Source organism: Rhinatrema bivittatum, chromosome 14 (assembly GCF_901001135.1).
Source record: "Rhinatrema bivittatum chromosome 14, aRhiBiv1.1, whole genome shotgun sequence".
NCBI classification, from domain to species: domain Eukaryota; kingdom Metazoa; phylum Chordata; class Amphibia; order Gymnophiona; family Rhinatrematidae; genus Rhinatrema; species Rhinatrema bivittatum.
In genome coordinates, this window is record NC_042628.1 from 25,031,316 (window position 1) to 25,054,936 (window position 23,621).

General features: G+C 41.4%; 1 protein-coding gene across 2 annotated transcripts in view; it reads right to left on the reverse strand.

The window, feature by feature from the left end:
- Nucleotides 1-23,621, reverse strand: part of CIITA (class II major histocompatibility complex transactivator) — an 84,160-nt gene that overhangs the window by 17,385 nt on the left and 43,154 nt on the right. For both annotated transcript variants that reach the window (XM_029576958.1, XM_029576959.1), the window contains exons 2-16: nucleotides 21,475-21,588; nucleotides 19,155-19,280; nucleotides 16,435-16,494; nucleotides 15,316-15,381; nucleotides 14,917-14,976; nucleotides 13,788-13,862; nucleotides 12,017-12,148; nucleotides 10,866-10,997; nucleotides 10,425-10,481; nucleotides 7,829-7,957; nucleotides 7,190-7,258; nucleotides 4,730-6,434; nucleotides 3,783-3,956; nucleotides 2,838-2,894; nucleotides 842-922 (exon numbers count right to left, since the gene is read on the reverse strand). In XM_029576958.1, coding sequence (XP_029432818.1) covers nucleotides 842-922; nucleotides 2,838-2,894; nucleotides 3,783-3,956; nucleotides 4,730-6,434; nucleotides 7,190-7,258; nucleotides 7,829-7,957; nucleotides 10,425-10,481; nucleotides 10,866-10,997; nucleotides 12,017-12,148; nucleotides 13,788-13,862; nucleotides 14,917-14,976; nucleotides 15,316-15,381; nucleotides 16,435-16,494; nucleotides 19,155-19,280; nucleotides 21,475-21,588 — 3,037 coding nt within the window. The remainder of the gene's footprint in view (nucleotides 1-841; nucleotides 923-2,837; nucleotides 2,895-3,782; nucleotides 3,957-4,729; nucleotides 6,435-7,189; nucleotides 7,259-7,828; nucleotides 7,958-10,424; nucleotides 10,482-10,865; nucleotides 10,998-12,016; nucleotides 12,149-13,787; nucleotides 13,863-14,916; nucleotides 14,977-15,315; nucleotides 15,382-16,434; nucleotides 16,495-19,154; nucleotides 19,281-21,474; nucleotides 21,589-23,621) is intronic.

A 23,621-nucleotide genomic window follows, 5' to 3' on the forward strand; every position in this document is an offset into this window, starting at 1 on the left:
TTACCTGCATAAGCGCACTTTATGCGCATAAATGGCTTTTGAAAATTGCTACGATAGCATGTTACATTTAAGTGTGTAACTTCTTTGAAATTTCAACTTTATATGTGGCCAGTTTAGAGGAGGATTCAGTCATTCCCGTTTTATTAAGAGAATTATCATTCTAACTTTATGTCTGATGACATCATAAAAAAATATTCCAAAATACACAATGCTGTCGGGAAAAAGTAAAGGAAGAAATGAATCAGCACAATATAATCAGTCTCCAATATATACATTTGCTACATTAGAATATTTGCCATCATAATAGGCACTACCAGTTTAAAACCTTCATTGCCCTTTTATTAATCCTATGACTTTCTCAAGCAATATCCAAAGGAACATTTTTTGAGGATTTTTTATGCAATTGGTGCCAAAATGACATTGTACGCTGGTGACTGAATGACAATCAGCATTTTTATATAAACTGCTAACTATTATTGGCTCCCTGGTGCAGAAAACGATTTCGAAACAGACCGTGTTGGAGTGACTGGACAATCGAACATTGAGCTAAGTCCTTTTAATTGTATACAAAAATCCAAAACAGATTTCCTTTGGACATTGCTTGAGAAAGTCATATGATCGGTAAAAAGGCAATGAAGTTTTTAAACCAGTAGTGCCTATTATGATGGTGAATATTCTAATGTAGGAAATGTATATATTAGAGAAGGAACATAAAAACATTTTCATCCTGACCCACTTTAGTGTACATACTAATATTACCAAAGTTTGGTCCATGTTGTTCAATCTCAGCTTCACACTAACAGCATACAGCTAACCAGCACTGTAGATAAATTTGACTTACTCTAAATGCTGAAGAGATGAAAATGCTGGGAGAATTTCAACAAATTTTAAGAATCCCTCAGGGCCATGAATCGGACCAAGCCTGAAAAGGAGTGATATATATGTCAAGATATAGAAATTTCTCAGTCAATTCTGGGGTTTTTTTGTTTTTTTAGACAAGTTTTTCAGATACACCCCTGTTGCTTCAGTATATCACGGGAAAGGTACCTTTTACACAGAGATTTTTTGCAAAATGCTTTTATCAATATGCACTGCATGGCAAAACTCTTATGGAAACAAAAACCCTAGGGCCATATTTAGGTCAAAACTGTCCCAACCAACCAAAATAACTGTTTATTATAGGCATCAACTTCATTGAGAAACCTCTCAATTAATTTCCTACCTTCTATTTAATTATCTAACTTGATAATTCTGACTTTTTACCTCTAGTTAAATGCATTTCATCCTCTTTCTGTTTTCCATTTCCTGGTCTCTTGATTTTTTAGGGCTAGTCTTTTCGGTCCTTTTCCCCTTCTGTCCTCTCTCGTCTGCAATTTTCCCTTCTATATTTGGCTTTAAGTGACTCCATTTTTAAAGGACAAGCTTTACCCCTCTCACATGTCTCAGTCTACAGCAACACTTGTATACAGTTGGTTTTTGTTTTTTTTAATGCTTCACTTTTACATCTCGCTCCCTATCTTGAATTCTTGTTAAAATAAGCATGTAACTAGCAGATTGACTTTTTCTTATATTACTACATCTACATGACTTCCAGCTTAGTAATTACAACCCTTTCAGACAACGAGCAGTGCAAGTGGTCATATGCATCAGAGCTAATCATGTGGCTCAGCTAATCATGTGGCTCAGCTGCTTATATATGCCCCATGGCATGGCATCTATACAAATTTGCAATGGAACAAAAAAATATTCCCTGGTGAGCCAACAATGAATTAATCTATACCAGTTGCAGCCAATGCTTTAAAAAGCAATGTCACAGAAAATTAGAAATTTGGATTTTGAATTCAAACATGTTCCTCCATTTTAATTTGAACAGTTTTGCACTATTTGCACTGGCAAACCTTCCCCACAATCCACCATAAGGATACTACTATAGGGGTCCTAGATATACAGGATAACTGGTGCATCTTTCGTTACATTTGGGAACATTACTCATCTGTATAAACTTTATAAAATAAAGAATTATATCGGGACCCACAAATCTGCATAAAATGCAATTATGCTTCCTATACTGTATTTCTAGCCACCCTTTCCAGTACAGCGCAAGGCGGCTAAGAACAAATGCAGCTGTTACTCAACACAATATTAAAGAATATATTCATCAGTGCTTTGTATGCCTCTTGAAAATGTTTGCTCTAAATGTTTGTAGGCAACTGGCTGCCAATCATGTACACAAAACCAACTGCACAGGAAAGTCACGTGTATACTAATCTCCAATTACAAATAGAACAGTAAATTCTGAAGTGTCCCTGGATGCGAGTCAGCAAATGCTAATAAGCTAGAAAGGCCTGGTGATTCACAAGGCAAAACACTAACAGGAACCTGGAAGGGCTTTGTTTGGTGGTCCTAGAGGGGATCATTTTTGGCAGTCCGCCCAGCCCGAATTTTAAAACATAATTTCGCTTTGAAAATTCCCAGGTTGTGCCAGTACATGGATACTTTCTAAAATCCAAAGTACGTGCTTTAATGCTTTCCCCGATCCGACTCCATCCCCCCCCCCCCCCTCCCGGAATGCCTACTGCGAGTGCGGGTAAAAGCAGTCATGAAATCATGTTGGTTAAGGGGAATTTACCCGCATAACCAGCGTTTATTTGCGTAAACCCTTTTGAAAATTATCTCCAAAGAGTCTCATCACAGCTGGGGTAAGCCCCCAATGGAAAAGGTTTGGGAACCACGGGTTATTCAACTGTTGCTATAAGTCTGAAGAAGAAAGTGAGCAAATCTGTAAATGTATAGATTTTTCTTCTAAGTCACTTGTAAAACAATGTCATTGCACTTACGCAAATTCCAGCTTCTTCAGTGTTCCCACAGCTGGGATTTCACTGATGTCTTGCACACTGAAAAAAATGTAAGAATACAGAAACAGTTGTATTTGTTTGTAATTTATACTATCAGTGGATTGTGAAATAATAGTAATAGTTTTTTACATGGACACTGCATATGCACTGGTTAATAATTTGTTGTAACATCTACCGGTAATAAGCACTCTGGGATGACAAGTGCTGCTTTCACAAATGGTCTTAACTGCAAGTTTCACTGTATATAAATATGGGACTTATGCTGCAGCCATAAAGAACTCATGGGTGATCCCATTTTCCATCATGAGATGAAATAGATTTGTGGGATCATTAATTAGTTTACCATGTTTAAAACACAGGACAATCATTATGTGCTCTAATTTAACTAGTTTGTTCTTTTCTAACTTCTTCAACTTTTCTTCAGTTTTGTTATTATTCTAATTAGCTCAATTGCTCATTTGTAAAGCACCGTTGCTAGATGTTATGTTAATTGTAAACCGATGTGATGTTACTAACCGAATGTCGGTATATAAAAGCTACAAATAAATAAAATAAATAAATAATAAATGTGGTTTATCATTTTATTGTTCTAGTGGAATTGCAATAGGAATGTAATTTTATTTTAGATGACTTATACCAAAACTATAATTAATGATAAAATAACTACTAGAGCTTCTTGAGATAATTTGCTTCTTGTACACTCTGTGTAACCAACCTACTGTGAGCAACAAATAAAGATATAGTAGCATGATACTGTTTGACCACCAAACTGCTACAAACCAATAATTGTACAATAAACCTGCATTCTGTCTGAGCACCACTGGGAGGATAATTAAAGATCATCCATCTTGTGTTTGAAGGCTATTTATATGATTTCAAAGATAAAAATGGCTTCAAAAGCTTTCATTATTGCTCTATGGATCTTACCAATTACACATTTTTTCCTGAGTATGCACAAGTGCAGTAAGGTCAGTGATGTCCTTCACAGTTTTTGCCTTGAATGGATCAATAGTGAATTTCTCTATGGATTGTCTCAGAAGCTCATGCTCTCCCGTTTGCTGTAATGACTCCAAAAGTCTGACTGTGTCACTCAAAGAAGCTCTGCAAGTTTGCAAAACATCATAACAAGTAACGTACTGCATATGATTACATATCTAACCACCAAAGACACAAAATAGCTCTACTCTAGTTTAAAAAATGCTTAGTATTTATATTAGACAGTGTCATAAAATCTGCCTCTCTCTCTTTATGTAAAGAAGGCAGTTTGATGTGCTCTCAAGGTGTTTGTGTGCATGTGCAGAGTGATCAGCACACACTCCTTGCAAGAAGCACAGAAGCCCCATGAGCCTGGGGTAAACCCACAAGTGTAACAGAAACATTTCACTGGTTCCATGGGGAGCCAAGGTTCAGCTCACAGCTGCTGTGGTAAGCAGGGTATTAACAGTTGGGCCCTGCTCCTGCCCCCTGCAGATCCTGCCTTCCCCTGGGGTAAGGAGGTGGGGATCAGGGGAGCGGGAGGTGATGGGTAGGCCACAAATAGTTGCACGGCTATTGTACCCTGTCATTTTGTGATGAGCATTTTTACTAGCTGCACAATATTAGACTAATAACTTAAATAACTGATCTCTGTTGTAAGGTCTAGCTTTTCCCATATTATCCCTTTCTGCTCCCTCACTTCTTCACAGTTCATCTAAAACCAAAAAATACCCCATGCAATAATATGAGATTATCCCATTGCAAAAATGGGCCCTATACATGGTAAGATCCTATTTTTATAAAAAGAATTTCCTAACAGATACAAAAGTGGGAGAAACTGTACGGAAAATAAGGTTCGGTATCTATTTTCTTATACAAATGCATAACAAATGACTAACCTGAACAATACAACATTGTCCAAACTGACCAACTGTTTTAATCCATGGAAGTCAATGGCACTATTTCTTAAGTCCAAGAAAAATTTCTTTGCAGAACCTTTTAGAATATACTGCAGCACACAGACATCAGGTGGTGTGAGCCGTATAGCCAGAAAAGAAAGTTCAGCTGGAAGCTTGGAAGTTATGTGCTGGAGGAGGCAGCTGTTCTGTGTTTCATACACACAATGGCATAGTTCAAGAAGCTTGCACGGGCTAAGTTCATCCATCTCCAGTTCTTTCACGTACTTTGACACCATTTTTTGCTTTGCGGATATGATGCTCTTGATACCTCTTTTCAAGTCAAAGTTTAGATCTAGATCTAGGAACAGGAGCCCAGTTAGGAATCTACGAATCATGTCTCGCCAACTATCCTGAGGTCTTTTCTTTCTGGCTTCCAAGGAAATATGCCTTATGAGATTTTTGACTTTGACATCTGCAGACAATGTCAGATGCAGTGCTCCCCAAAAAGTCTGAGCAATGGAGTTATAAAACACTCCCCCATGTTCTTCACATGCATTCTCTGGATGGGTAGGAAATGGCAATATAAAACCATGGTTTAAAGCAAAGTCTTTAACTTTCTCAGAGGGAAACTGGTTGTGTCTCAAACCATGCTGATGTTTTTGGAGAAGAGTCAGGGCTACATGGGCTAGCTGGGCAATGCATTGTTCATTTCCTAGTTGTTCACTACTCGGGTTCATTGTAATATCCACCAGTGTTTGCTGAAGGTCCTGTAAGAATAAGCTGGCTAAAGTCAATGGTAGTTTTTGCCCTGCTTGCAATTTTTTCTCACAAACACAACAAATAAGGTTGCATAGAAATGGGTTATAACAGTAACTGAAGAGATATTGACATTCTTTGATGAGTCTCACCGCATGAATGCAATGAGACAACTTTTTAAAATGTTTTTCAAGGTATTCTTCGATCTGTTGTGGAGAAAATCCTATTACTTCAACTATTTTGTCCACTCTGGTCAAGTACTGATTGAACTTGTCTTTTGGCCTTGCCGTTATTAGCATTGTGCAACCACGAAGCAACTTCTTCTGGAAAAGTCCTGCAAGCAGCTCCTTTATGGTGTGCGACTTCTCAGCATTAGGGCCCAGAGAGCAGTGCATGAGGCCGTCGCCATCCTGAAACTCATCAAAGCCATCAAAAAGTAGGAGCACCCTATCTGGATTGTGAAGGATGTATTTGAAGACCTCCTCACTGTTCTCCTGAGGCTTAACAAACAGTTGGAAAAGTAGGTTCTTCAAATTATATTGCTTTCCAGGGAGGTTCAATTCTCTGCACTTGAAACAAAAGACAAATTTGAACTCTGAGAACTTTCCATTTGACCAATCTTGGCAGATCTTCTTTACAAGAACGCTTTTACCCATGCCTGCCTGGCCCAGCAATGCGATCTTTTTCGTTTCTCTCAGTTTCCCTCTTGCCACTTTGAGCAGGTGTGTTCCCTCTAGAGAAGCTCTTTCCTTCTCGGGCGAATCGTAAAAGATGAGTTCTTTCTCCATTCCTTTCATCGCACCTTTCCCAGCTTTGGTTTCAATCTGACTTTCCACCAGGCTCACCTCGGTATAACGACTGTCAAGAGTGATATTGCCCTCTTTCGTCAAGAATCTGCACGTATCTCTGAAATGCTCTTTGAGTAAAGTGCAAAAAGCGTCTACAGATTCTAGAAGGAAAAAAAACAAACAAACCCCACATACATTGACTTTCAAGAAGAAATACGAAATAGGAAAGCAAACTGCTTGAAAATATTGCACTGTAAAAGTAGGAGAGGACAATTTTCAAAGGGATTTGCCCTGGTAACTAAGAAGTTACCCAGGTAAATTCCCAGAGCTGGTGCAAGAGTATCTGGCACCCTAGGAGCCTTCAGTCATGCAACCCGTTCCCCCACAATGCTCCCTTCTTTCACAGTATTGGGCTTTTCCCCTTCTGGGCCTCGTGCTGGCGGGATTTTGCTGCTCAAGGCGACCCCCTAGTCTGCCTAATGGAAGCACCGGCCCTGGAGATTCCCCAGAATGAATCTCCCTCCTCTCGGCAGTCAAAAGCACACAAACTGCTTTACAATGCACATACTTATGGGGAAGATGGGGCAGGAGTGGGGAAATAAGCCCGGGAATTTTATTTTGAAATCCCTGCACATACATTAGGCCGTGTACTTTGCAAGGCAGGTGCAAAGTTTTTGCTGGTCATGAATTTTCATAGGGAAAATCAGATTGCAGGTTTGACCTAGCAGACTTCCCGGGCAATTCCAAAATTGGCCTCTAAATGTTAGAAGTTTGCTCAAAAAGGTCAAAGCCATGGGGTAGCTAACTGGTTACTGGCTTGCTCTGTAGACAGCAACTCACTTTACAAACATCCAAAATTTTATCTTCATTGCCTAAGATGGGAACCAAATGAAATCTGCAAAGGGTCCAAACTCACTTGGATTTTCAACAGCTTGCTCTGAATTAAGAACGTAAGCTTGCGTTTGATGGCTGAAGACTTCTACATCTGGAAGGAAAGACAAGAAACTGGTACCATGCAGTCTCAATTCAATAAACACATTATGTTTCATGCCATCTTCCAAACAAAAGTTACGAAAGTCAGAATGTGGAAGGGAGTTATTTAGAGGCTGAAGCGAGTAAGGAAATTATGGAGCTCTCTGAGGTTTTTTTTCCCTTTGGTTTGTTCTGGGCAACTATTGTATTGCTGCAGCAGTGAGTTTCCTGCTGGATTTTATTTCTGATGAAGTAAATATTGGCTGGGCAGTGCATTTGAGACTTAGCTAGTTCATGCCCAGCCTGGCTTTGTCACTGAACACTTATGCTAATGTTTCTTTTCTGACCAACCCGGGCCTCCCTGGAGAACTGCAACTACCCATTCAGTTCCTCAACCGGGATGACTTGCACACTTGAGTATCCCAATGCCTTTAAAAACCATGAAACTGACTTTAATTCCATTACAGACATTTAACTCTTATTTCTCAAAGTTCCTCTTCTACCATGGTTCTGTTAACAGCCCATCTTCAGAAAAAAACCAAACAAGCTTATGCCACTCTCAGAATCCTTTATCGTACGGTACCTGTTCTGCCACAGTGGTGCACAGATGCAGGTTCTGGCAAATTTGGCAACTCAGCAGCTGAGGGAGCAAACGGACTAGAAGAAACGCGTCTGTCAGGTGATGCTGGAATACTGCTAGCAGTAGGGTCCCCTGTGGAGCCAGATTAGAAAAAAAACAAACAAACACACATTTTATGTCTCACAAAATCCTTTGACATTTTTAAAGCTCTGGCTATCCTGCTTACAGCTTTAACCAATAGTAGGTGCTGACTGTTCTGTCAGAGTGCACATCTCGGGATCTGTACAACCACAATGTAGTTTTAGGAAGAAAGGATAACAATCTGCTTAGCAGGGAGTGTGACAGGAGCAACAGAAGATGCAGGAGATTTAGAGAATGTTAGATGAGGGGCCAAACTAAGAGAAAACAAGCCATGGCACAAATAAAGCAAGGCAACCCGTAATTAAGGGGATCAGGTAGCTCCCTGTGTGTGAGAGATAGGAGGATGCTGGATGGCTGGGAAGCCAGGAACAAAGAAATCAGGAAAAAGCAGAGAAGATGAAGGAAAGAAGGCTGGTGTGGTCTGGATACATGGACAGGAGGAGAGATGATAGTTATGCTGGCAGGGAGGGGGAGGGAGAAAGGCCCAAGGGAAGGCCAAAGAAGACGCTGATCAATTTTGTGTATGTTTTGTAATTGATGCGCACCTCTCTGGGGAGTTCGGTGACCTGGCAAGGCGGTGTAAAAGTTAACAAATGAAATTTAAAAAATTGTTCATTAGGCCCCTGAGGCCTGCAGCTCCAGCAAGAGAAGAGTGCCAGATCGTAAGGATGTGCCTCCCCCGTTTGTTTACCTTCATTTTCATTTAGCAAGCAATGATTTGTTTAGAGTGGACTAAAGCATTTTAACATGCACTAAAAAAAAAACCAACCCCCATCACTTTATGCCCTAAAAATGAAACAAAATGACGAGAACTTAAGAAAATCCCAAAATAACACGAAATTCAAAATATTTTTCCCCTGCATGTCCCTATGGTTAGACTGGTTAGCCTGGCAGGGGGTGGCTTGGACTTCAGAGCTCACATAGGTGAGAGGGATGTATGGAAGAAGAAGTCAACTCCACTTCATAAGGGATAGACTTAGCCAATTCTAGTTTTGCCCCACTGCATGTATGGACTTGTATTTCTTCTCCTCTTCACAAGCTAGAGTCACACATGCTACCTAGTCGCTATCAAGCTAGGGCAAGAGCACATTGTACAAATCTCATCTTTGTGTCTCTTTCCTCCCTACAAATCACATCAAAGCTTCACTGATGTGTACTGTGCAGTTTGTACCTCTGACCGTGCATGTAAAACTGCCCCCCAAACCCTAGACCACCACCAAAACCTCACCTTGAGTTACTAATTGACCCTCCCTACTGTGGTTTAAATAGCTGACTAATATGTATTCCACCCTAGAGGCTTTCTTTCTCACTCCATTCCTCTCAGCTTCCCTCTCCTGTCCTAAACAGGATTTGCAACAAATATCACAAATCCCAGTTTGGGCATATCAGATAGCATAACACCAGGAAAAACAGTGTAGTTATTTTCAAGATTAAAGTATGCAACAACATGTGTTACACGCGACATTAAACACCCCTCATTTTCATAAACCCCTCCCCTTTGACAATTTTCAAAATTTGCATACACATCTTGCGATGAATTATCACATGCGTTATGGCATTATTTTATTTATTTATTTATTTGCTTTTGTATACCGACATCCGTTGGGGTACATCACATCGGTTTACATGTTGGCATGGAGAAATAGTAGGACGAACGTGTCTTACTATTTTTACATGGAACGGAGGCACATCAACAGTTAATACATTTACATTTTGCAGTGTTGAACATGGAGGAGAATTAATTCAAAAAGTTCAATGTGGTGGTTTGATTAGATCAGCTCACCAGGGCAATATCTGTAGATATTTACATGGGGAGGTTTGTACATGGGAGACTTATTGGGGTACGCGGACATGTCTAGGGTAAAGTGGGTTTGAGACGTTTCCATTTTTCATTGTGAGGTTGGGGTGGAGGACGTTAGGGCCCCGACATGATTTGATGAATGACCTTGTTAGTTTGTTTGCATTTCTTTTAGCCTACTGCTTAATTAAAAAAAAACAACACAAAAAACACCACCACATTTTTTTTATTGAACATGTGCAAGTTCTTGGGCCATGCTGTGCCACCCAGCGATGGCTGACATCTGCTTGCAGCTGTGGCGCAGCAGCAAAAGACCCACCAGCTGCAACAGATCCAAAAGCAGCTTAGCAGAGACTGACTCAGCAGGAAGGGCCAGTCCTGGTTTGGCAATCTGCATCTCTTTGCTGCTGCATCATTACTGTCAGCAACAACAAAAGGAATTAGGAAACCTACCGTGGACCCTACTTTGGACCAGAATGTAAAAAAAAATAAAAAAAATAGTTAGCAGTTGTCTAATTTGTTGTATTCCTAATTCCAAGTGCCACATACATACATGGCTCACACATCTCTTCTCTTTCAAGTATAAACGGTAGTGGTTATTATTTTCTTCTGTATACAAAATGGTCATTTGAATGGTATCACAGAAGGGAAACCTCTTACCTGGTACACTGACAGGAAAAACAGGTGTTACCTCTGGAATTCTTTGTGCAGGGGGTGCTATCAACAAAGCAAAGAAATTTAAAAACAGAATTTTAAAACATATTGCATGCAATGGAGCACAGAATGAAAACTGATGTGGGCAGGGAAGATATCCTATTAATTACCCCGTATAAGAGTAACTACATTAGGTCAAAACACACTAGTGATCTTAAATCCCATTTTGCTTTTCCTTTTCAACTTCCTGTAATAACTAAAAAGTTTGTTTCTTTCTGTGTCTATAAGAATATTCCATAGTAAATCAGGCCCAATGCTTTTAAAATGGCAACCGCTTTCTGGAAAATTCCCAGCTACCTATTTAAGCAAGTCACCGCTAATTATTCCTTAAAAGCGAAGGTAATGACATCGCCATCGATAAAATCTTGATAGAAAGCTTGCACTTACTTGTACATATAATAAAATGAGATAAGGTGTTTCCTGGGGATAAGCTGATAATCTGCTGAGGAAGTGATGTAAAAGTTGGCATAATGTGGATTGGCCTGGTACTATGTGCCATACGAGAGCTGGCAGAGGGCACTGCAATTAAAGGGGAAGTGCTTTAATAACACGTTATAAACAGCTTGCTACACCTTAAAATTTCAGATCAGAAAAGTGCAAGAGACGGTCGTTTACTTCCCATCCGCCATCCTATGATGCTGAAGACCTTATTCACAAAAAGGACTTATTTTCCCCACTCTGTGCTGATGGGAAAAGCTCATTACTGAAAAGGGCCCTTGGTCTCAAAACGACAATAAAACAGGTAAAGTGAAAATGCACCAAAGATTTTCCTTTGAAAAAATGTAAAAATATATATCTGCTACAGCAAGATGGAGAGGAAAGAGAAAGAGGGAAGAGCAGAACGTTAAAAGACTGCAAATGGTTGAGCAAACGAAGAAGTTTTTCCTGCGCTCAAACGTCCTGCTAAATCGAAGCTCACAGAATCACAAGGGAACCCTAGGCAGCACGAGGCGGATGGCGCGCCTGGAGAACCCACTCATCCCCCACCTTCCTGAACAGACAACCTCTGGAGGCTCTTCCTTTCTTGAGGAAAGGGGGCGAATTGAGAGCATGCAACCTTCTCTTTGAATTGTGTTAAGGTGAGCGGGTTTTGTGCTCTGCCAAAAATGAAATTAAATTGAATTAAAGACTTCAGCTCTTTCCTTTTTAATAAGGAGAGGGAAGGAAGGCAAGAATTCACTGCACTGTTACTTTAACAAGTGCTAAGAGCCAACATTTCATCCCAAGGCAAATGTCTTAAAATGAATGCTCTGTCCAGATTCCTAAATTGCATTTTCTTTTTCTTTAAGATGCACCATTTCAAAAGTGTGCAAACAAAGGGCCAGATTCATTAAAGTCTTTTCTCCCATTTGTGTCTATGGGAAAAAACTCTCAGTGAATCAGATACAAAGTGATTTACAAGGTTTGCTTTAGGCTTTTTATTCTCTAATTTGATCCCATCCTCAACTCTGGTGTTATATTTGCCAGATCATACTTTATTATTCATTTTAATCTTGTTTGCATTGTATTACTTGAGGGAGACTCACAGTTATACTCACCAGGTGTTATGAATGCTTTTCTGGCTGGACTTATGCTTGCAAGGGACACCTGTACTGGTGCAGGAGGCAGAGGGCCTGTGGGAGGCGATAGAATTCTACGAGAACAAGTTTTACTTGGGAAACTGCCACGTCCTACAGAAAAAGGAGAAAAATTACCTGAAGAAAAGCAAATAAAACCATATAGCAGTGGGCATTAGGCAGACAGTACACGCTCTCTGAATTCTCTAAGTATAGTCAAACATATGCATACATAAACTAGACTAATATAGTAGCATCCAAAAATTATCTTTTTTTTTCCAAAGTTACTGTTAGTTGGCTTCATGCTATTTACGTAAGCTTCAGGAATGTGCTCCATTTATGATTCTTTGCTGGTCTGTAGCCAACAATGAACGCAGTGACTGAATCAAATCACTTTTCTAATGAAGTTAATACTGGCAAAAACAATTTCAAATAATTCGGTTGGTGAGGATCCTTCTTTCTGGTTCTGATTTCTATTGCATTGCTGGAAAGATTTTAGAGTTTATACTCCTCCATTTGGTGCTGGAGAAGGGAAGACTTGGCTAGAACTAAGTTAATATGCACTAGCTTCTCCCACCAGCAGATGGCAAGATAACCCACTGTGACAGGTTAGGAACTCAAATATTCTGTTTCCCTCTTTCTAAACTGATTTCCTTGTTTTTGGTTCAGTTGCTTTATTCTGCTTTATAATGTTGGGCTACTTTGGTTGCTAACCTGTTAAACAGAATGATTCCAAGCACAACTCAGCTGTATGACTCTGTCTCATTTTACAAGCTTTGCTCACACTTCTACCACTTATGCACTGAACTACATCAAGGTGCTGTGGTGCTGATTGGAATCAGATCCCATGCAGGCCTCGCTGGTGATGTGTGCAGCCCAGCAAAGCAATCGACATTTTCATAACATCTTACAAGTTGTTACCAGAGGGCCTCCCAAGAATCCCTGATACATCACCAAACATCACAATGATTTATAGAGATATGCGGCCCCCATATTTTTGTTTATTTGGGGGGGGGGGAAGGATTGGGGTTTTTTCGGCACCGGGTGAGATTTTTGGCCCAGGGAGGCCCTGCCAGAGCAGTCTGAAGCCTTTTTTGGGGGGGGGGGGGGGGGTGTGTTTTTGTAAGTGGTTGTTTTCAGTTCATTCCATTCTGAACAAACCAAAAATGTCCTCATTCATTGCATTTGTTCGAAACAATTGCACAGCCCTAATAATTTCTGTAAAGTATAAATGCAGCAGGAACAACTGATGTATTGACCTGGGGAAGGGGCATTTTAAAAAATGGTGTGGTGCAACTGGTGAATTCAAACCTTAGGTGTGGCGACATGATAGCTGACCAAGGGGTAACATTTCATTTCTTTTTAGCAAAGCTGTTTGTAATACAAATATAGTACACATTTTAACATTCTAATTTTATTTTATAACTACATGAGAATACAGATAAGAACATGCCATACTGAGCCAGACCAAGGGTCCATCAAGCCCAGCATCCTGTTTCCAACAGAGGCCAATCTAGGCCATAAGAACCTGGCAAGTACCCAAACACTCAGGAGATCCCATGCTACTGATGGATGGATTTAAGAAGGTCCCATTCAATACCTCATAACTAGAAACACTTGTAAATAAAATTTATAAGAGGATGTACACAAAATACCAAACACTAGAGTGAAAACAGCATAACCATTATCTACTGTTGCTGCATCTGAATTTTATATTTGTTTAATGAGCATACAAAAAATGAATTCATTTTACCTTTTGCTGACTTTCCATTTTGGGGGTATGGTTTTATTTTTACAAGTGCGCCTCGGGTTTTAAGACCTAGATCAGCTGCCAAAAAAGGATTTCAAGGATCAGCAAGTCCAACAGGAAATAAAATTTGTGAAAATCATAACAATTTCTAATAAAACACTTCAAAGAGATACTTTAAGTAAACTGGAGCTGGACATGAGAGCTTGCAATTTAAGGTGAGCAAACAGCTCCATGTCATAAGAGGTAGGCTGAACCACTTCAATTTTTACCCCATTTTGGGGCCTATGCACTAGAGATTAGTGTGCACACAGGGACGGTAACTTTAAAACGAGCGCACTAGCGCTCGTACAAGCGCATATGGGCACACAAGATAACATACACTGGAATTTTAAAGCACGCGTATTTATGAGCATATGATTTCAAATTCATCTAGCACACATTTTGTGTGCTCCTAACTTTAAGCTGTTACTTGAGCAAATGTACTGGAGCAGGAGCAAAGAGAGAGCTGAGATTGAAGACAGGCATCCTGCAGCTTTCTTCAAAACATTGAATTAAGAGGTGTGAAAGCTTTCAAGGATATTGCTTCTGTGGCAGGTTGTAAACCGTGCAGCAACAAGCTGACGGGCCGATACAGTAAAGTGCGCTCAGGCCGGGTGCACTGTTAACCCCCGTTTGGACGCGCTATTTTTACCCATTATACAGTAAGCGGTAATAGCGCGTCGAAAACGCGCAACTAACCCCCACGAAACTAATAGCGCCTGCAACATGCAAATGCATGTTGATGGGCCTATTAGTTATTCCCGCACGATATAGAAAGTAATTTCAGCCGGCACAGGGAAAGTGCACAGAAAAGCTGAAAAAATTGCTTTTCTGTACACCCTCCGACTTAATATCATAGCGCTAATTTCTGAAAGTAAAATGTGCAGCTTGGCTGCACATTTTGCTTTCTGAATCGCGTGGGAATACCTAATAGGGCCATCAACTGAATAAGGGGTAAAGCTAGCGCACTGTACTGTATCGGCCTGACAGTGAGTGGAGAGCATGAAGGAGATAAAAACCTCAGAAAAGATAGAGCCCGGGAGATTTCACTTGTGAAAATTTCCTAGCTTACATAAAAACAGAAAACACTGACCTTGCTTCCTGCGTTTTGGCTGCGAGGCATCAGACTGGGTTCTGGGATTAGCTAAGAAAGCTGGAATAGATAAAGGAATCTGTAGTCTGCTTGTTTTCTATTTCTCAGCAGCAGCAAAGCTTAGACAAACTGATGAAGTAAAGACTCGAGCAGCAGACTGAGCCGATTCTCGATGAACCTTCTGCGGTACACTTTACATGCTGTGGCACAGACGTTCCCCGTTTTATTATCCCAGCCGTGTCCCTTTTAAGTTACAGCGACCCAACCTGTCCCTTCAAGCTTAAGGCGGGCCCCTGCACAGCCTCACTTAGTCCTGTTTCAATCTTCCTATAGAAATAGAAACTTGCAACTAAAAAACCTGAATTCCTCTGGAATCATCAGCGGTACCAGATTACTTACATCGTTTTTTACCCTTCTTGATCTTTTGCTCCATGAAGCATTCTTTGCCATCGCTGCCGATTCCATCTAGCAGAAAGAAAAACATTTGTTCGCCAAGCAGACATAGGCCACACCATAACACTGGGACATGCACAATGAAATCTCCGAGCCAATTCCCGCCGGGCTCTTTCCTCCGCTCCACTGGGTTGAAATTCTGCTGCTGGCGTCTGCTTTTCCAGGACAGACATTAAAGCTTGGGGAGGGGGGACAGAGGCCTACAGATCTCCTTCTCCTCGTATGCACCATGTTCGGCACCATAAAACATTCCACACTGCGCTGACACCGGGCCATTCTGTGCCCGTGGGTAAAAATGCTTGAGACATCGGGGCCCGTTAACTTTTATTGGCTAGGGTCATATGTGAACATTTTAAATCAACATTCAGATCACTGTGAATGTACTTTTAACCGCCCTGACTCAGAAGGCACGGTTCTCATTCTACGGGTCGGTAGGAGCTGGGGGATGCCGCAAAGGCGGTGCTTACATCCCCCTCCCCCCCCCCCCCCCCCCCCCACGGATGTGAGATAGTGGAAGTTACTGCGCGACACCGACGGCCGCCTAACAGCACGCCGCTACCAGCTTCATGGAACCAGCGTGCTGGTGCCTCCTCAGTAGATGACTGGCACTGCCACGACTGGGTGAAAGGAGAGAAATTAAAAACAGGGGGCTTAACCCCCTAGGCAACTCTGAAGGCAAGGGCAAGAAACCACTACCTCAGTAGAGGACGGCACTGCAGGGGCCTGTACAGAGAGAGTAGAGGTGTAGCTTAGTGGTTCGAGCAGCATCTTACAAAAACAAGGAAGGCAATGTTCAAATCTCACTACTGCTCCTTGTGACCTTGGGCAAGTTACTTTACTCTCCATTGCCTCAGGGACAAGCTCACATTATAGGCCCTCCGGGGATAGGGAAATACCTTTAGCACCTGAATGTAATCTGCTCTGAAATGCCCAAAAGTTGAATATAAATAATATCGTAGTGAACTAGAAGCTAAATGAGGCTGCATTTCCAGCAATCTCTTCCATGTCACATTTACTGTCTGGCTGGTCAGCTTTCCATGAAGTATAAAAGGTACCAAGACTTACCTAGAATATCCTCCAGCTGGCCATTTTTTTTATTTTCCAGCACATATTCCGCTATTATATCTAACCAAAAAACAAAGAGAGAGAGAGAGTTTACAGGGGTTTACTGGAACACATGCAGAGAGAAACTGACACGTGAAATGCTATGGCTAAGTGTGTATTGTTGCACATGAACACACATTTATTGGAAAGAGCATCAACCAGGGATCCCAATATGCTTTTACAATGGCAGCAGCATGTGTGGAAACTACGCATGCCCGAAGCTGCCTCTGGCATTATGGTCATATAAACAATTTTTAATGTCTAGATCACACAATGTTTTCTAAAGACAAGGGGACATGTAGTTATTTTTTTCAAAAGTACTATTAGTTTTATATTATTATAACAAATGGATAAATTAGCACATATTTATTATTATTTTCTGTATCGCATTTTACAAGGTTTTATTACAGTGTTATATCTTTGGTGAGGGCAATTATCACAACTCTTTCTGCGGGTAAAAGCAATACTTTACTGGTGGAAACTGCACACCCTGATTCATGCGCGTTGTTCAACCCGACCGCAGTTCCATAGAGAAGAAAACTCAATATAACTTCACTTTCATGGTAAATTAAAAAATTAGGAGGCCTTCTAGGCAGACATTTTAGTTTATGACTGGAAACCTCCCCCCCCCCCCAAAAAAAAATACCAGTGTTATTTGAAAAAAAAAACCCAACAAATTAGTTGGGCAGAGATAATATCTTTGTAAGGCTAACAACTATTTAAAGATGGAAGCTTTTGGGACAACTCAAGTCATTTTCTTTGTTAGTGGTTAGGGACCTTCATCTTTATGCATTTGTTGACCTTATCAATGTATCAGCTCTGCCCAATTACTTTGTTTATTTTCTGTTAGCTAAGTTTAGCTTTAGCTGGGTAATCCAGTACTCCCTCTTTGTTTGTATTTTATGAATGTTCAATTGAAATCCACATAGATCAACTTTTGTTGGAATATAGGATTATATAAATAAATAAATGTATCTTTACAAAAAGTGTTGCTAATCTAAACCGTATTGCCCGCCCAGATCGTGTATGTGGTAATGGCCTCTTTCAGGAAGAAGGCTGAAATACATAAAATAGAAGGGACGTTAAAAGCTAGGCTTGGTCTTGAAGACCCCCCAAAGCCTGAAGTCGCTTTAAATGCAGGCATAACTGGGAACTCCCTGGATTTCACCCGGAGACTCCAGGAATTTGTATCAATTGCCGACTCTCCAGGAAAACATTAAAAAGAAGTTTGAAACCTCTGGGGCAGATTTAAAAAACCCTGCGCGCGTAAATCCGGCTGGAGCGCAGGGGGGGTTACGCGTGCCGAGCCTATTTTGCATAGGCCCGGCGACGCGGGCAAGCCCCGGGATGCGCATATGTCCCGGGGCTTTGAAAAAGGGGTGGGGCGCTGGTCCGGGGGCGGGACCAAGGCCTCCGGCACAGCGGCCGTGCCGGGGGATCGCGCGCCAGCAGCCGGCCGACGCGCACAAGTTACACCTGCCAGAGGCAGGCATAAATAACAAAATAAAGGTGGGGGGGGGATTTAGGTAGGGCTGGGGGGCGGGTTAGATAGGGGAAGGGAGGGGAAGGTGGGGGGCAGGAACAGGGAAAGCCATTGGGGCTCCCCTAGGGCTTGGCGCGTGCAAGGTGCACAAGTGTGCACCCCCTTGCGCGCGCCGACCTCGGATTTTATAACATTCGCGCGGCTGCGTGCGCATGTTATAAAATCAGGCGTAGATTTGAGCGCACAAATTTAAGCCCGCGCGTAGCTATTAAAATCCGGCCCTCTTTGTTTACTGCTGGAGAAGGGAGAGGAGCAGCTGTTTTCTTCTCTGTAGTGTCTGCTCAAATCTCACCCTCTCCTCTCTTCCTCAGGAAGCCTGCAGGAAACGGGAGGAGAGGGCTGAACCTGGAGCGCACACTGCAGACTGCATGTGGGAGGAGACGAGCTGCGACAAAAGCAGCTCACTCTGCAGCTGCGATTCCAGGACTCGGGAACTCAGCTGAGGGTAGAGTCAGGGGTGCACGTGTCAGGGAGCTGTGACTTATGGAGGAGTGCAGGAAAGGGAGTGCTCGGTCAGGGAAGGAGGAAGGGAAAGAAGTCTGGTGTCACCCCTGGAGGGGTCCAGGGGGGGGATGTGAGAGAATTCAGATTAGGAGGTGCAGAGAGGGCAGAAAGTGAGAAAGCTGATGGTTGATAACATATTCCTCTTCCAACCCCCTGCCCAACTAAAAGGCAGCAATCTCAGGGTGACCACAACTCTATAAGCAAAGAAACATAGTAGTATGGCAGATAAAGATTGTAAAGATCAGCTAGTCTTCTCAATTTACTTCCTGCTACAATGCCCATTGACCCCCCCCCCAGCTAAAAATCTGGTTTCTCTTCAGCACTTCAACTAAGGACCCTCTCTTATTCCAGGCTTTCCTGAATTTTCTTACTCCTTTAGTGCCACGATTTCCACCAGGAGGCTGTGCACCCATCGCCCTTTCCATACAGAAATATTTTCTGTTATTCCTAACTCTACACTCTTTGAGCCTCATTTTCCAACTTCTTATTCTAGAACTACCCTTCTACTGAAAAAAAACAAAAAACTTGCCTCTTGCACATTATTTACAATGGGGATTATGCATTTGGAAAATGTTTACCATATTCAGCTTTTGGTGCAAGACATTTACAGTAAAAGATAAAATTCTTTTCAAACCTATTTTGGAATATTCTTCTGTGTTTGAACACAGGTACCACGCATCCTCGTATTGCTTTTCTTCAGCGTCATGGAACATCTCCAGATAATGTAACAGGTCTGAAGTCAGGCTCTCATTATCGAGCCCTAGAGAAGAAAAGCAGACACAAACACTTGATTTATGCATGCTGAAAGTATTCTTTTGGGTGATTTTTGTTAATGAAATTTTAAATTAAAATGAACTAAAATTCAGTTCGTTATCTGGAGCTCAACACTATTAGTTTTCAAAAACAAAACCTACTGGAACATTTAATTTTAGCTCTCACTTAATGACATTGAAATATAACCTGGTAAAATTAAAGCAAAACTGGAAATATAAATTAAAAGAAGAACCACTGTTGAGCTAAAAGGCCCTCAAAATAAATGAAAACTAAAATGAGACAAAAATGTGAGTTAGGATGAAAAATCAAAATCTGCGGTCGAAAACCCCACTTATAATCTGGTTATGTATTTGCTGCTGAATGGGGCTTATTGAATCCTGCTCACAAGCTGCAATAATAACGCCAAGCAAATTGGAACATAGAATGAATTAAGTAATTTATTTTTGCTCCTTGATTTTCTATGTTGTTATTTTTGGGATCCATGACAACAATACAAATAAACCTCATGTTTGTGTCAATGATTAGATACTGTGATTTTTTTTATTTTTTTAGACTCTCTAATAAAAAAATATGAAATAAAACCTAGACCAAAGATTCTTGCTCTGATATCTGTTATAGAAATAATGTTTTCTCTGCTCATGCAAAGAAACTGCATGTGAGGTAGGGTTGCCAACTGGCTCCCAGATTTTCAGGACAGGTTGATCCAGTCCTGGTTTTACTCCATTGCATGCTGGGATTTATTCTGATATCCTTATTACATTCCCTAAGAAAAGCAAGATTATAAGTATCTGCATGCAGGATGATAAAACCAGGACTGAATCAACCTGTCCTGAAAATCTGGAGCCAGCTGGCAAACCTAATGTAAGGCACTAAGATCTGTGAGCGATATATAAGTAGAAAGCAATGCTCAAAATGAACTGCCACACTCAGATTTTGTTGCTCAAAGGACACCAAGAGCTTTGTTACATGGAGTGCTTCTTTGCAGGTGAACCTTGTTTATATTATAGATTATAAAGATAAGGATGTCATGCATTATCTTATTCATTGGTTTGGTGCTCACCATAGAAATGTATTAATATTGTGGCTTGTTAAATGGCACATTAATGATGCAAGCTCTTGCACACATAACAATGGATATGTCAACAGACATCCTTTGAATAAAAGAGGTGCCTCCTTGTACCTACAGACAGACTTACTATATCAGATCCAAGTCAACTATCTGAACATTAGCATCTATGCAGGGTTAATCTGAAGCAGGATTTCAAAATGTCTGTTTCTAACTGGAAGGACTGCTTTATAAATTATGCTATTGTATGGCTCTATATGTCCTAAGGAGGCAAGCATAGCTCTCAAATATAATAAGGGCAGTTCTCAAAGGAAAATGTAAATGTAACATACTATCATAGCAATTTTCAAAAGTCATTTATGCACGTAAAGTGCACCTACATGTGTAAAACCTATGGAAAATTCAATGGCATACAGTGTAGCAATTTTCAAAAGCCTGCATACACAGGTAAAGTGCATCTACGCGTGTAAAAACCCATCTTTAAGCATGTAAATGCTTTTGAAAGTTACCCCCTTAGTGCACTTAACACTAGTAAATGGGCTTTTGAAAATTGCTCAGAGAGTATGCTACATTTACTTTATCCTTTGAAAGTTCCCTTGTATTTCTCTTCCGTAATATGGAGATCAGTGGGGGCTACAAATGAATTATATAGCACTCTAATGGAAGCATAGCACCTGTCAATTTGCATTCCCAGACCCTCAAGCTTTAAAACTCTGCTCCATATTCTACTCATTTCACACTGCTGAATATTTGGCCCACTTGACAAGAGTTTGGAGAAAAGTGATACGAGTTTAATAAAAAAAAAAAAAAGTACATAAATGATTATTTGCAAGCACCAGTGCAATGACACAAAAGCAGCACTAGGAACACGTATGTTCTTAATTCTAATGCAAAACAGATAATATATTCTCTGTTTGGCTGGCACAGTGCAATATCACAGTATGCTATGCTTTATATGGAAAAGTGCATTGAACAAAAATGATTATGTGCCATTGATTCTAGTATTGAGTCCTGTAAAGATCGACGACTGTTGCTTTCCACTGAAATCCTGGACATTAGAACCCAATTAAGTCTCTAGAGATAGCACAGCATTTAGGCTTCTTATTCTACTAACCTGCCAATAAGTCATTTTCCTCCAAGGTGTGCAGTGGATCGGTTTCGCTGTAGAGTAAACCCAGGCTGCTATTTTCAAGGACACCTGCTGACTCCATGGCTAGAGGGCTGCAACCTGAAAGAGAAGATTTAGGAATACCCTGACAAATACTACAAAAATTAAAAAGGCACTCATCACTTAGCTGATAATATTCAGTAAGCTAGTAAGTGGACAAGCTGTCCGGCCCAAGATTTCAGCGGGATAAACATCTCGCTGAATATACCTGCCTAACGTTATCAGCCTACATGTTTCCGGATAACTAAACAACCAAATGGATATGTTTATATATCACCGGTTACTTTTTTTTTTTTTTTTAGTTATCTGGCCTTGTGTGCCCAGGTAACTCGCTACTTAACCCGGGATTTTCAAAAGATATCCGGTTACGTAGCAGTGTTTTGCAAATAAATAAAAAAATAAATAAAACTAAAGAGGAAAAAAGAGGCCTGCAGCCCAATTTCCTCCCTCCTCCCACCAAATATCATAGATGGCCCTGTCAGGCCATGCACTCTCCCAGCTCCTCTTCCCCTCATAAATGTTTAAATTGTTCCAGGTTCCACAAATCAGGCCCACACCCCCTTCCCCGGATCTCCTGGAAAACCACAAATCGGTATGTCAGGCTGGACCCTCCCCTCACCCGCCGCAGTCCCTAAGTCCTGGGCTGCCCCCCTCCATCCACCTCCTCCATCCTCCCTGTCTGGAGTGAGTTACCGCCTACCCACTCCCCTTCCTTCCAGCGCAGCTTCCGAAAGTAGAAGTTACCCATAGTTTACGTTTCAGCGGTGCTCAGTGCTGGAAAACAAACAATGAGTAACTTGTGCTTCCAATGCAGCTTCTGTCAGGAGCTGGGCTGAAAGCGGGGGGAGTGGGTAAGCAGCACCCCCCCTGCTCCTGGCAGGATTTCTTTTTAAGGGTTGGGGGTGGGGTGGGGTATAAACCAGGACTTAGGGAGTACAGGGTGAGGGGGGGAGGGGGATCTGGGCTGGGATACCAATTTGAATTTTTCAGTAGGAGGAGGGCCGAGGGGGCCTGATCTGCAGACCCTGGAGCTGTTTAAATATTTAGGAGAGGGTGTCGGGTGGAGGGTGCACAGTCTGACAGGGTCATCTGTGAAATTTAGTGGGGAAGGGAGAGGAGGAAAACAAGCCACAGACCCCTCCCTTTTTTTTCCCCCACAAAACACTGCTACTTAGTAGTATATCTTTTGAAGATAACTAGTTAAGTAGCAAACTATCTGACCAAACAAGGCTGGTTAACTTTAGACTTGCTCTGAAGCAGATCTAAAGCTTAGCCAGTTCTAGTTAAAAATCAGTTAAGTTAGCTTGGTAACTTTACTTCTTCCTGAAACACCTCTTTTTTTTTTTTTTTATCTGGCTAGATTTTAGCCAGATAAATTATTATCTAGCTGGATAAGTGGCTCAGTATTCCAAAACTTGCCATTTAGATGTGTAATTTGTGAGTTATCCATCTGAATATTGACTTCTTAGTAACTGGAATGAATCAGTTGTCATGCCATATGAATATCCAGCAGGGGGCACCTAAGAGCTACTTTATGAAGAGTCTAGCCCAGAGAAGCAAAGCTGGCAAGAGTCCCCTTGAACATAAACTGGTAGCAGATCACAGTCATGTGTCAGGGCAGATATCAAGGACAGGCAATGCCAGAAGTCTATTCTAGAAAGTATTTCTTGTTTAAATTTGTGAGCGACATTGAGGAAGGAATTGAAGGTAAAGATTGTCTATTTGTGGATGATACTAAGATGTGCAACAGAGTAGACACGCCGGAAGAAGTAGAGAGAATGAAAGGCGATTTAAGGAGGTTTGAACAGTGGTCGAAGATATGGCAGCTGGGATTCAATGCCAAGAAGTGCAGAGTCATGCATCTAGGGTGTGGTAATCCAAGAGCTGTATGTGATTGGAAAGAAATCAGTAGAACTAGGGGTCACAAAATGAAACTCCAGGGGGGCGCTGTTCGCAGCGAATGAGGGCGGACGCGTGACGGCTCGGCTCCGTGCTCCCTACCGCCAAACGACCTATTCTTTAGCTGATTTCGGCTCCAAAACCCGGCGATTTTATCCGTGCAGGCAAGTGTGACCCTCTGAGCCCCGAGGCGC